The sequence below is a fragment of the Saimiri boliviensis genome, chromosome 16 (assembly GCF_048565385.1).
Source record: "Saimiri boliviensis isolate mSaiBol1 chromosome 16, mSaiBol1.pri, whole genome shotgun sequence".
Taxonomy (NCBI): Eukaryota; Metazoa; Chordata; class Mammalia; order Primates; family Cebidae; genus Saimiri; species Saimiri boliviensis.
The window spans coordinates 68306999-68320544 of record NC_133464.1 but is presented as its reverse complement, the minus strand read 5'-3'; the positions used below and the strand labels follow the sequence as shown (position 1 = coordinate 68320544).

Below are 13546 nucleotides of genomic sequence, written 5' to 3'. Positions count from 1 at the left end.
ACTTTTGTAGTTTCTTTTAAACGCCCTGTACTTTCACTCCCAGGCAGTTGCTCAAGGGAAATGAAAACATATGTCCACAAAAACACTTGTGTATCTTCATAATAATGTTAATGACAAAGCTGGTCCCTTGAAGATGGAGTTTTTCCCTGTTCTAGGTCATGAAGCCAAGACTCGAAACTGAAAGTGAGCATCAGGCAGTGCAGGTTTTATTCCATGACCATGGAATTGAGAAGCAGGAGCGTGGGTCACAAATCAATTTCTCAGCTCTTAGGAGCCGGGAAGTTACAGATATAGGGCATCTTTGATGAAGGGGATAGATATTAAAAGCAAGGCGTGCGGCTGGGTCCAGTGGCTCACACCTGTTATCCCAGCACTTTGGGAGGCTGAGGCGGGCAGATTGCTTGAGCCCAGGAGTTCCATACCAGCCTGGGGAACATGGTGAAACCCCATCTCTACTCTACTAAAATACAAAAATATTGCCAGATGTGGTGGTGGGCGCCTGTAATCCCAGCTACTCAGGAAGCTGAGGCAGAAGAATCACTTGAATCTGGGAGGTGGAAGTTGCAGTGAGCCCAGATCCCATCACTGCACTCCAGCCTGGGCAACAGTGAGACTTCGTCTCAAAAAAGAAAAAGCAAGGAGAGGAATATTCGTGTTTTTTCTGGGCGTGTGTGAAGAACTTGGAAACCGGAGTGCCACATTACTTTTTGTCCTTTTATGGTTTATTCTGGTCATTATCATGGTAATTGTCAACTGTCATGCAGCTGGCAGGAGTGTCATTTAACATAGAGATGAGATCATAATGAAGTTACAGGTGCTTCAGTGGTCAAGTGAGCTGACATCTTGGATCCCACCAGTTTTTGCCAGTTTTGTCACAGTGGGAAACTTCTGATCTCAGGCATTCTGTTTTTTAAAGATAAGTAGAGTTAAGGTAGAGTAGAAATTCACTTAGGCCACTAAACAGTATACTGGTTAAGGCCGGGCGCGGTGGCTCAAGCCTGTAATCCCAGCACTTTGGGAGGCCGAGGCGGGTGGATCACGAGGTCAAGAGATCGAGACCATCCTGGTCAACATGGTGAAACCCCGTCTCTACTAAAAATACAAAAAAGTAGCTGGGCATGGTGGCGCGTGCCTGCAATCCCAGCTACTCAGGAGGCTGAGGCAGGAGAATTGCCTGAGCCCAGGAGGCGGAGGTTGCGGTGAGCCGAGATTGCGCCATTGCACTCCAGCCTGGGTAACAAGAGCGAAACTCCGTCTCAAAAAAAAAAAAAAAACAACCAAAAAAAAAAAAAAAAAAACAGTATACTGGTTAACAATAGCTTTATCCATAGTATCCAAAAAGTAGGAACAATCCAAATATACATCAACAGGACAGGAGAATGAAAAAAATTGTAGCATATGTATTAGTTCATTTTCATGCAGCTGATAAAGACATCTGAGACTGGGTAATTTATAGAGAAAAAGAGGTTTAATGGACTCACAGTTCCACATGGCTGGGGAGGCTTCACAATCATGGCAGAAGGGGAAAGGCATATTTTACATGGCAGCAGGTAAGAGAGAATGAGAAAAAATACTGGGCCAAGCAAAAAGGGAAAACCCTTTATAAAACTCTCAGATCTCGTGAGATTTATTCACTACCACAAGAATAGTATAGAGGAAACCACCCCATGATTCAATTATCTCCCACTGGGTCCCTCCTATAACATGTGGGAATTATGAGAGCTACAATTCAAGATGAGATATGAGTGAGGACACAGCCAAACCATGTCAGCATATTCCTATAGCGTAAGAGTACTCAGAAATAAGAAAGAACCTCTGACATATGTAATAATGTGGATGATTCTCAAAAATTTTATGTTGAACAAAAGAAGTACACAGGGTACTGATGATTTGTGTGAAGTTCCAGAACACTGAAAATAAGCTTTGATGAATAGAGGCTTCCTCTCTTGGGTAAGGGGTAGTGGGGAGGTGGCAACTTACTAGACCGACTAGAAAGGAACATGAGGAAATGTCTAGGGCTGATGCAAATGTTTTCTTTTAGACTGACCTGGTGGTTACACGGGTGAATGTAATTGTGAAACTCAATGAACTGTACTCTTCAGATCTGTGCATTTTATGTACTGTAAGTATCTTCTCAGAAACAGCCACTTCATAATTGCTGGCATTAAATATAATTGCAGAATTCTTTACCGGGAAGTTATTATGAAGATAGTTTAGTCATAAAGCAAAGGCTACTGTTATTTATACTGTTAAATAGTCCAATTTATTCAAATTATATCTACAGATCTGGTGTTCCATATACCTGGAACTTGAGTGCCTCTGAGTAATCTTCAAGGATTTCAGCAGGCTGCAGTCTTTCAAATTTTTTAAGTATATGAGTGCTTAACGTTCTATTCAAGTATTTTTCATTTCTGGCACAACTGTATTAATAACATACTCCTTATTATCTGTGGTCCCTCAAGTCTTGTAATTTACATAATCCTCTACAATAGAATCCATATTCTTCCTGGCAGGAAGATAAAAGCTGTTTTTGTTTGGTTATTACATCTCATTCATCAGCAAAACATGGTTTTAGTTCTTCAGAAATCTTTAACTTCAATTCTGTTAATGAATGTTTTCAACAGAAGCATCTACTGGGGCTCTTCTGAGGAGGCTGAGGTATCTCATTGGTATTGCTCCATTCCTACTTCCACGTGATTTCAACATTTTTCCCTTACAGACCAGATGTCTTTTTGCTGGGGCGGCCCCTCTCCTTCTTCCCTGTGAATTTTGTTCCTGATTTACTTCTTGAAGTTCCCTGTTTCTGCAGTTTGGTGTTCATGTACCTGAGTACTCTGACTTTTTGGAACCCATTAATCCCAATTTTCATCCTAACCACTGTAATATATAAGTATTTCACTTGATGGTCCTTGATGGCAAGTTTTACACACTTTGCTTCATAAAGAGGCCCATGAAAACACATCACCAACTCACCTCAGAGTTTAGGCTTCAGTTCCATTCGTAAGTGATAATGCGACTCCCTTCTCCTACCTCACTCAGCTATCGCTCCCTATGCTGTACCCCACCCAACTCAGCATCAGGTAGGCTGTCAAGCACTGCCAGCTCTGCAGCCTGGGTCCATCAGTATTGTTTTTACTTTGATTTTTAAGTGGAGTCTTCAAACTGTTCACTCCTTTATTTCTATATTGAAAATGATTTCTGTTATGGTTTGACTGTCCCCTCCAAAAATGGTGAAACATAATCCCCAATGTGGCAATATTGAGAGGTGGGGCCTTTAATAGGTAATTTAATCACAAAGGCCCTGCCGTCATGAAAGGATTAATGTATTTATGGATTAATGGGTTAAGTTAATGGATTAATGGAATCATAGGCTAATGGATTAATGAGTTATCTTGGGAAAGGAACTGGTGGCTTTATAGGAGAGACTTGAGCTAGCAGGCTCAACTCCCTCTCACCATGTGATACCTTGTACTGCCTCGGGATTCTGCAAACTATCCACCTCACCAAATGTGGCCCCTTAACCTTGGATTTCTCAGCTTCCAGAAATGTAAGAAATACATTCCTTTTTGCTGTTGTTGTTTTGAGACAGCCTTGCTTTGTCACCCACGCTGGAGTGTAGTGGCATGATCGCGGCTCACTGCAACCTCCACCTCAAGGGTTCAAGTGATTCTCCTGCCTCAGCCTCCTGAGCAGCTGGGTTTACAGGCATGTACCACCACACCCAGTTAATTTTTTGCACTTTTAGTAGAGATGTCATAATGGTGACCAGGCTGGTCTCGAATTCCTGGCCTCGAGTGATCTACCTGTCTCGGCCTCCCAAAGTGCTGGGATTACAGGCGTGAGCCACTGTGCCAGGCCAAATTCCTTTTCTTTATGTTACCCAATTACAGATATTCTGGTATGTGCAACAGAAAATGGACTAATAGAACTCCACACTGCCTTTAGTCATTGGCTGCTGTGAGAGTTGTTTTTTTTTTTTTTTTTTTTTTTTTGAGACGGAGTTTCGCTCCTGTTACCCAGGCTGGAGTGCAATGGCGCGATCTCGGCTCACCGCAACCTCCGCCTCCTGGGCTCAGGCAATTCTCCTGTCTCAGCCTCCTAAGTCGCTGGGATTACAGGCACGTGCCACCATGCCCAGCTAATTTTTTGTATTTTTAGTAGAGACGGGGTTTCACCATGTTGACCAGGATGGCCTCGATCTCTCGACCTCGTGATCCACCCGCCTCGGCCTCCCAAAGTGCTGGGATTACAGGCTTGAGCCACCGCGCCCGGCTGCTGTGAGAGTTTTTATGGATCCACTCTCCCCTACCTCAGTTGGAGGGTATAGTGAGTGGGCTGCCTTAGGGTATGACTTCTGTTCCACATTATTTCGTGGCAGCTAACTTTGTTTCAAACCTGTTATATACCCTTTTTTTTTTTTTGAGATGAAGTCCCGCTCTGTTGCCCAGGCTAGCAGTGGTGCAATCTTGTCTCACTGCAACCTCGCCTCCCGGGTTCAAGCGATTCTTCTGCCTCAGCCTCCTGAGTAGCAGGGACTACAAGAGCATGTCACTTCACTTGGCTAATTTTTGTATTTTTAGTAGAGACGGGGTTTCACCATATTGGCCAGGCTGGTCTCGAATTCCTGACATCGTGATCTGCCTGCCTCTGCCTCCCAAAGTATTACAGGTATGAGTCACTGAGCCCAGGCTGATACCTTTTTTTTTTTTTTTCTTTTTTTTTTTTAAGAGATAGGGTCTCATTATGTTGCCCAGGCTGGTCTCAAATTCCTGAACTCAAGTAATTATCCCACCTCAGCCTCTAACTTTTAATTGTGTTATTTAAAAACTTGTATTGAAGTATAGCATACACTATCTGGACACGGTGGCACGGGCCTGTAATTCCAGCTACTCAGGAGGCTGAGGTGGGAGGATTACTTGAGTTCAGGAGATGAAGATTGCAGTGAGTTGGGATCATGCCACTGCACTCCTGCCTGGGCAACAAAGCAAGACCCTGTCCAAAAAAATAAAAATAAAGAAAGAATGTATATGAAATATAGCATACATATACACACAGAAAATAGGATAAATCAAAGTTGTAAATGCAATGAATTATCGCAAAATAAATACACCTGTGTAATCTCTGCTCAAGTCAAGAAATAGAACATTACCAGCATTCCAGAGGCTCCACTTCCCCAACTCCAACCCAAGTGCCCCTAATTGCCATTATGCATCACAAAGTGAGAGTCACACTTTAAAAAATAATCTTTTAATTTTTTGACTGTCAGTAGTAGTTTGGCTATTCTAGGTCTTTTGTAGTTCTGTATAATTTTTAGAATTGCTTTTTCTATTTCTGTGAAGAATATCTGGTATTGTGATAAGGATTGCATTGAATCTTTAGATTGCTTTGGGTAGTATGGCCATTTTAACAATATTTATTCTTCCAGTCCATGAACATGGAATACGTTTCCATTTTTTTCGTGTCCTCTTCAATTTCTTTCATCAGTGTTTTATGGCTCTCATTATAGAGATCTTTCACTGCTTTGGTTAATTCCAAGATATTTTATTTGTAGATGTTATAAATGGGATTACTTTCTTGATGTCTTTTTCAGATTGTTCACTGGTGGTATTCTTCACAGAAATAGAAAAAAAAAATGCTACTGATTTTGTATCCTACAACTTTACTGAATTTATCAGTTCTAATAATTTTTTGGTGGAGTCTAGATTTTTCCATATATAAGATCATATTTGCAAACAAGGACAGTTTGCCTTCTGCCTTTCTAATTTGGATGCCCCTTATTTCCTTCTCTTGTCTAATTGCTCTATCCAGGACTTCCAGTAATAGGTTGAATACAAGTGGTGATAGTGGACATCCTTGTTGTGCTCCAGATCTTAAAGGAAAGACTTCCAGTTTTTCCTCATTGAGTGTGATACTAGCTGTGGGGCTGTCATACATGGTTTTTATTATGTTGAGATCATGTTCCTTCTGTACCCAGTTTTCTGAGGGTGTTTTTTTAAACATGAAGGGATGTTGAGTTTTATCAAATGCTTTTTCAGCATCAATTGAAATGATCATGTATTTTGTCCTCCATTCTGTTAATATGATGTAGTGCATTGGTTGATTTGCATATGTTGAACCATCCTTGAATCCCTGGGACAAATCTCATTTGGTCATGATGAATGATTTTTTAAAAAATGTGTTGCTGAATTCAGTTTGTTAGCATTTTGTTGAGGATGTTTGCATCAATATTCATCAGGGATATTGGCTTGTATTTTTTTTTAAGTGTCTTTGTCTAATTTTGTTATGAAGGTAATACTGGCCTCATAGAATGAGTTTGGAAGTATTCCCTCCTCCTCTATTTTTTCAGAATTGTTTGAATAGGATTGGTGTCCATTCTTTAAATATTTAAATGTTTGGTAGAATTCAGCAGTGAAGCCATCAAGCCCCAAGCTTTTCTTTGCTGGGAGACTTTTTTTTCTTTTTTTACAGCTTTGATCTTGTTACTTGTTATTGGTCTGTCCAGGTTTTGGATTTTTTCATGGTTCAATCTTGGTAGGTTATATATGTCTATGAATTTATCCATTTCCTCTAGATTTTCCAATTTATTGGTATATGGTTGTTAATAGTAGCCAGTAATGATCTTTTGAATTTCTGCAGTATCCATTGTAATATCATGTTTTTAATCTCTGATTTTATTTACCTGGGTCTTCTCTCTTTTGTCTGAGTCTGGCTAAAGGTTTGTCAATTTTATCTTTTCAAGAAACCAGCATTTCATTTCATTGATCTTTTGTATTGTTTTCTTCATTTCAATATCATTTATTTGTGCTCTAATCTTTATTATTTCTTTTATTCTACTAATTTTGGGTTTGGTTTGCTCTTGCTTTTCTAGTTCTTTAAAATGCACCACTAATTTATTTATGTGAAGTTTTTCTTTTATTATAGTGTAGGTACTTGTAGCTATAAATTTCCCTCCTTGTACTGTTTTCACTGTATCCCGTAGGTTTTGGAATGTTGTGTTTCCATTATCATTTGTTTCAAGAAATTTTTCAATTACTTTCTTAATTTCTTCATTGACTCATTGGTCATTCGGGAGCATATTGTTTAATTTCTATGTATTTGTATGGTTTCCAAAATTCCTCATTATTGATTTCCAGTTTTATTCCACGGAGGTAAGAGAAGATGCTTGATTTTATTTCACTTTTTAAAAAATGTTTTAAGACTTGTTTTGTGACCTAACATATGGTCTATCCTAAAGAATGATCCATATGCTGAGGAAAAGAATGTCTATTCTTCAGCCATTGTATGAAAAGCTCTGTAAATATTTATTAGTTCCATTTGTTTCTAAATGAATCAAGCAGAAACTCTAGACTTGAAAACTGCAACTGACATACTGAAGAATTATGTCTGATGTTTGTTGGTTTTCTTTCTGGAAGATCTGTCTAATACTTAAAGCTGGGTGTCTAATACTTAAAGCCTCCTGCTAGTATTGTACTGATGTCTATTTCTCTTAATTTTTTTTTCTTTGTAGAGACAGGGTCTTGCTATATTGCCTGGGCTGTTCTTGAAATCCTGGGCTCAAGTGATCCTCCTGCCTTGGTCTCCCAACGTGCTAGGATTACAGGTGTGAGCCACCATCTCCAGCAGATAATATTTGCTTTATATGTCTGGGTGCTTCCAGTGTCAGATGCATCTATATTTATAATCATCATGTCCTCTTGCTGAATTGACCCCTTTATCATTATATAATAACCTTCTTTGTCTCTTCTTATAGTTTTTTTCTTGAAATCTATTTTGTCTGATATAACTATAGCTATTCATGCTCTTTGTTTCCATTGGCATGGAATATCCTTTCCCATCCATTTATTTTTAGTCTGTATGTATCTTTATAGGTGAAAACTGCTTCTTGTAGGCAACAGATAATTGGATCTTATTTTTTCATCCATTCTGACACTCTATGTCTTTTTGTCGCAGTTTAGGCCATTTACATTTAATGTTGTTATTAATAATAAAGACTTACTTCTGCCATTTTGTGATTTGTTGTCTGGCTGTTTTGTGGTCTTCCCCTTTTTCCTTTACTTCCTTCCTGTCTTCCTTCACTTTTTAACTTTTTTTTGTTTGTTTCTCTTTATGTCTTATGCACTGTCTTGAAATGTTGTAGTTACTATTTTTGATTGCTTCATCATTTAGTCTTTCTACTTAAGAGTAATTGACAACCCACAATTACAGTTTTATAATATTCTGTGTTTTCTTATGTGCTTACTATTACCAGTGAGATTTATACCCTCAGATGATTTCTGGTTTCTCATTAACCTCCTTTTCTTTCAGATTGAAGGACTCCCTTTAGCTTTTCTTTCTTTCTTTCTTTTTTAAGGACGGGTCTGGTGTTGATGAAATCCCTCAGCTTTTTCTGTCTTTATTTTTCCTTCATGCTTAAAGGATATTTTTGCTGGATATATTATTCTAGAGTAAAAGTTTTTTCCTTCAGCACTTTATATATGTCATGCCACTCTCTCTCTGGTCTGTAAACTTTCCACTGCAAAGTCTGCTTCCAGACATATTGGAGCTCCATTGTATGTTGTTTCTTTTCTCTTGCTGCTATTAGGATCCTTTCGTTATCCTTGAGCTTTGGAAGTTTGATTAATATCTTGAGGTAGTCTTCTTTGGGTTAGATTGGCATGTCATTCTATAGCCTTTTTGTACTTGAATATTGATATCTTTCTTTAGGTTTGGGAAGTTCTGTGATATTATCCATTTGAAGAAAGCTTCTACCCAATCTCTTTATCTGCCTCCTCAAGGCCAATCACAAATTTGCTATTTTCAGGCTATTTTCTAGATCTTGTAGGTGTGCTTCATTCTTTCTGATTCTTTTTTGATCTCCTATATGTATTTTTTTTTCTTTGTGTGTGTGAGAGATGGACTTTCACTTGTTGCTCAGGCTGGAGTGCAGTGGCGTGATCTCAGCTCACTGCAACCTCTGTCTCCTGGGTTCAAGTGATTATCTTGCCTCAGCCTCCCAAGTACCTGGGATTACAGGCATGCACCACCACACCTGGCTAATTTTTGTATTTTTAGTAGAGACAGTATTTCACCATGTTGGTCAGTCTGGTCATGCACTCCTGACGGCTGAGGTGATCCACCCACCTCGGCCTCCCAAAGTGCTGGGTTTACAGGCGTGAGCCACAGTGCTCCTCTGTGTATTTTCTAATAGGCTGTCATCACCCTCACTAATTCTTTCTGCTTGCCCAGTTCTGCTATTGAGGGACTGAACTCTGATGCATTCTTCAGTATGTCAGTTGCATTTTTTGACTCTAGAATTTCTGCTTGATTCTTTTTAGTTATTTCAATCTCTTTGTTAAGTTTATCTCATAGAATTCTGAAATCCTTCTCAATGTTATCTCAATTTCTTTGAGTTTCCTGAAAACAACTATTTTGAATTCTACCTGAAAATGTTTCTTCTGAATCGGTCCCTGGTGCCTTATTTAGTGAGGTGATGTTTTCCTGGCTGGTGTTGATGCTTGTAGATGTTTGTATGGGCAATAAAGAGTTAGGAATTTATTCTAGTCTTTGCAATCTGTGCCTGCCTTTCTTAAGAAGGCTTCCCAGGTATATAGAAAGACTAGGGCCCCAAGCTCACTAATGCTGTGGTTCTTCCAGACTTGTAGAGGTCCCACCTTGGTGGTCTTGGATAAGATTAGGAAGAATTCTCTGGATTACCAGGCAGAAACTCTTGTTCTCTTATTTTTTCCCAGAGTCTCTCTGTGCTGAGCCACCTAGAACTGGGGGTGAGGTGATACAAACACCCATGTGGCCACCATAAGTGCAACTGCCCTGGGGCAGACATGAAACCAGCATAGCACTGGGTTTTGCCCAAAACCCATTATAACCACCACCTGGCTACTGCCTATGTTTGTGCAAGGCCTTATGCCTCTACAATAAGCAGATGTTGAAGCCAACTAGGTTTGTGTCCTTTTCTTCAGGGTGGTGAGTTCTCCCAGCCCCAGGCAGGTCCAGAGATGCTATCTGGGAGCCAGGGATTGGAGTAACAACCTTAGAAATATGTCTTACTCTCCTGTGACTAGGCTGGCACCCAAACCACAAGACAAAATCCTTCCCATTCTTCCCTCCCCTTTCCACAAGCAGAGGAGCCTCTCCCTGTGGCCACTGCCACCACTGACCCATGGTGAGTTCTGTCTGACCACCAATGTTCACTTGAGGCCCAAGGGATCTTCAGCCAGCTGTGGTGAATGTTGCCAGGCCTGGGACTCACCCTTCAGGGTAGTGAACTCTGGCACAGAGCAGGTCCAAAAATGGTATCCAAGAGTCTGGACCTGGGAACCCCAAGAGCCCTTTGGTACCCTACACCACTGTGGCCAAGCTGATACCTGAAGCTGGCACGTCTGAGTCTTACCCAAGGCCCACAGCATACTGCCTGTGCATTGCTATTGGTTACTCAGGGCCCATGGGCTCCTTAGTCAGCAGGTGATGAAACCTGCAAGACTGGGTACTTCCTTTAGGCAGAGGGGTCCCTGTTGGCCCAGGGTGTGTCTAGAAATGTTGTCTGGGAGCTAGGGCCTAGGATGGGGGCCTCACAATTCTGCCAGGTGCCCTGTCCTATTGTGGTTCAGCTGGTATCCAAGATGCAAGACAAAATCCTTACTCTTTCCTCTCCTCTCCTCAAGCAGAAGGAAGGAGTCACTTTTGTTGCTGTGAGCTGCACTGCCTGGGGTTGTGGGAGGGGTTGCACAAGCACTTCCTTAGCCACCCCAACTAGTGTCCCATGTCCACTGGCTCTGCACTCAGCACGGAACAAGGACTTACCTAGGAATTGCAGTCCCTGTGGTCTAGACTGCCTTTCAGGTTTATTTAGGACCTTAGAACACTTTGGCCCACAGAGTTGAGGCTTGTTGAAATTCAAGTTCTGACCACTGGGATGGGCAATTCCCCTCTGACTATGGCTGATAGAGATGCTCCTTCTGTGGATGGATTGGCATCTGCTGAGTTTAACTCAGTTTTGCTTTCTGCTGTGACTGGGCAACACTTGAGTTCAATGCAGGATCCCACAACCACTGTACTTTCCCTCTCTCAAGGGCACAACACCTGCTACTGCTAGGGGAATGGGGGAGGGGCAGTGTTACCAATTCAAGACTATTTTTCCTACCTTCCTTCAGTGATACGAAGTTAAAACCAGGTACTCTGATTGCTCACCTGATTTCTGGTTCTTTTGAAGTTGCTTTTTTTGTGTGTATAAAGATGTTAAATCAGTGTTCCTGCATTGGGGGACGATTGTGAAGGTTTTTATGTTCAGCCATCTTGCTCAGCCCTCTCCTGATTGAACTATTTCTTAAAAATTATTGTGGCTGAGCACAAAGGCTCACATGTGTGATCCCACTACTTTGAAAGGCTGAGGCCAGAGGATCACTAAGGCCAGGAGTTCAAGACCAGTCTGGGTAACATAGCAACAACCCATCTCTACAACAAATAAAAAAATTATCTGGGCATGTGGTGCATGTCTGCAGTCCCAGCTACTTTGGAGGCTAAGGTGGGAGGACTGCTTGAGCCCAGGAATTCAAGGCTGCAGTGAGCTATGATCTTGCCTCTGCACACCAGCCTGGGCAACAGAATGACACCTTGTCTCTAAAAGATTAAATAATTTATTTTAAAGACTTTTCATTATGCCTGAATTTTTCTTTTTTATGCTTGAATATTTTCAAAATAAAAATTAGGGAAAACATTTCTCTCTCATGTTTACATTCAAATAATTCCATTGGCCTTAAAACTCTAGCTAGTCTTTCTTGGCATATAAATTGTTCTCTGAGGAGTATCTAAAATAGTAATTTCTTTTTTTTTTTAGATGGAGGCTTGCTCTGTCACCCAGGCTGGAATGCAATGGCGTGATCTCTCCTCACTGCAATCTCCACCTCCTGGGTTTAAGTGATTCTCCTGCCTCAGCCTCCCGAGTAGTTGGGACTACAGGCGTGTGCCACCATGCCCAGCTAATTTTTGTATTTTCATAGAGACAGAGTTTCACCATGGGCTGACCAGGCTGGTCTTGCACTCCTGACCTCAGGTGATCTGCCTGCCTCAGCCTCCCAAAGTGTTGGGATTACAGGTGTGAGCCACTGTGCCCGGCCATTCCTCATTTTTAACTTCCAACTTCTTCAGAACAATTACTAAATATATCATGCCACTTTGTATTAATAGGTGATTTACATTTTTAAATCATTCAGTCAACTGGAAGCTCTTTAAGGTAAGGTCTGGATTTTATATAATGCTGCACAAAACTGATCTCAGTGTATTACTCATATTACACCATGTCTGTTAGTGGTTATTAACTTAAGCCAGCAAACAATAACTTTTTTACTCCAGCTTGCCAGGAGGAAAAAAAAATAGAAGTCAAGCAGAGAGTCTATCTAAAATATCAGCATATTTTTTGTACAGCATAAAATTCATATAGCAATCAAAGAGCTTTACAGTCTCTACCTAGATGCTCATTGTTATTGAGTGACTCATATTCTTCATAAATTTTACTTAAAAGTTGCAGTCTAAGTCTTAACTTTAACATGATTAACAGTATTATGTTTTTTCTTTATGTTTTGAATTTTTTTTTTGTAGACTTGGGGTTTATTTTGCCCTGGTCTTGAATTCTTGCCTGAAGAGATCATCCCCCTTTGGCCTTTCAAAGCACTGGGATTACAGGCATAAGCCACCACTGTAGGCCAAAGTACTTTGTCTTTAAATAAGAGGTTTATAAGTTAGTGTATAGATCATATATCACTAAATTTTACCATATATTCCTGAAGTAGTAGATAAAAAAATATATATATATTTTTTGAGACATAGTCTTGCTCTCTTGCCAGACTGGAGTGCAATGGCATGTTCTCTGCTCACCTGGGTTCAAGCGATTCTCTTGACTCACCCTCTAGAGTAGCTGGGATTATAAGCGTATGCCACTATGCCTGGCTAATTTTTGTATTTTTAGTAGAGATAAGGTTTCACCATGTTGGCCAGGCTGGTCTCAAACTCCTGACCTCATGATCCCCTGCCTCAGCCTCCCAAAGTGCTGGGATTACAGGCGTGAGCTACCATGCCCAGCTGAAAAATACGTTTAAATTAATTCATAGATGGATGGGGAAGAAAGGCATATAACGAGAACAAGTGACCTGTCCTAAATCACACAATCAATTGTCAATACTTTATTTCTCTTTTCGATGATGCATGCTTGTTTTCTACTTGATGAGTTGGATTGTACTTTACAAGAAACCTAAAATAAATCGTTAGGTCAGGAAATGTGACTTTGATTCATTAAAAAATATATATTTATGCAAAATGTATTCTTATAGCTGTAATTTATAAATATTCATAGATTTCCATACTTCAGTCTGTCTCTTGATATAGGTCCATTTCATTTATATAATCATAAATAATAAGTCAGTATTTATTTTGCTGATTTAAGGTTTTCATCCAAAAGTTCAACAATGGCTTCTTCATCTGCTGATTGAAGCAGTTTCTGAATTAGCTGATCCAGGCCCTTCCCACCACATACAAATTCCTGGTAAAAGAGAGAGCT

General features: G+C 40.4%; 1 protein-coding gene and 1 long non-coding RNA gene across 4 annotated transcripts in view; one reads left to right on the top strand and one right to left on the bottom strand.

Moving 5' to 3' along the window:
* The window catches only part of MTRF1 (mitochondrial translation release factor 1), a 51430-nt gene that overhangs the window by 1849 nt on the left and 36035 nt on the right, over positions 1 to 13546 (bottom strand). Inside the window, exon 10 of one of the 3 annotated variants that reach the window (XM_074387796.1) lies at positions 1450 to 13544. The exons of 1 other annotated variant lie outside the window; for it this stretch is intronic. In XM_074387796.1, coding sequence (XP_074243897.1) covers positions 13464 to 13544 — 81 coding nt within the window. In that variant the 3' untranslated portion in view covers positions 1450 to 13463. Of the gene's footprint in view, positions 1 to 1449; positions 13545 to 13546 lie in introns of those variants that run through there. One more of the 3 variants, XM_039473435.2, reaches the window with a different exon arrangement.
* Positions 1 to 13546, top strand: part of LOC141581649 (uncharacterized) — a 69395-nt gene that overhangs the window by 41916 nt on the left and 13933 nt on the right. The gene's annotated exons all lie outside the window — the stretch shown is intronic.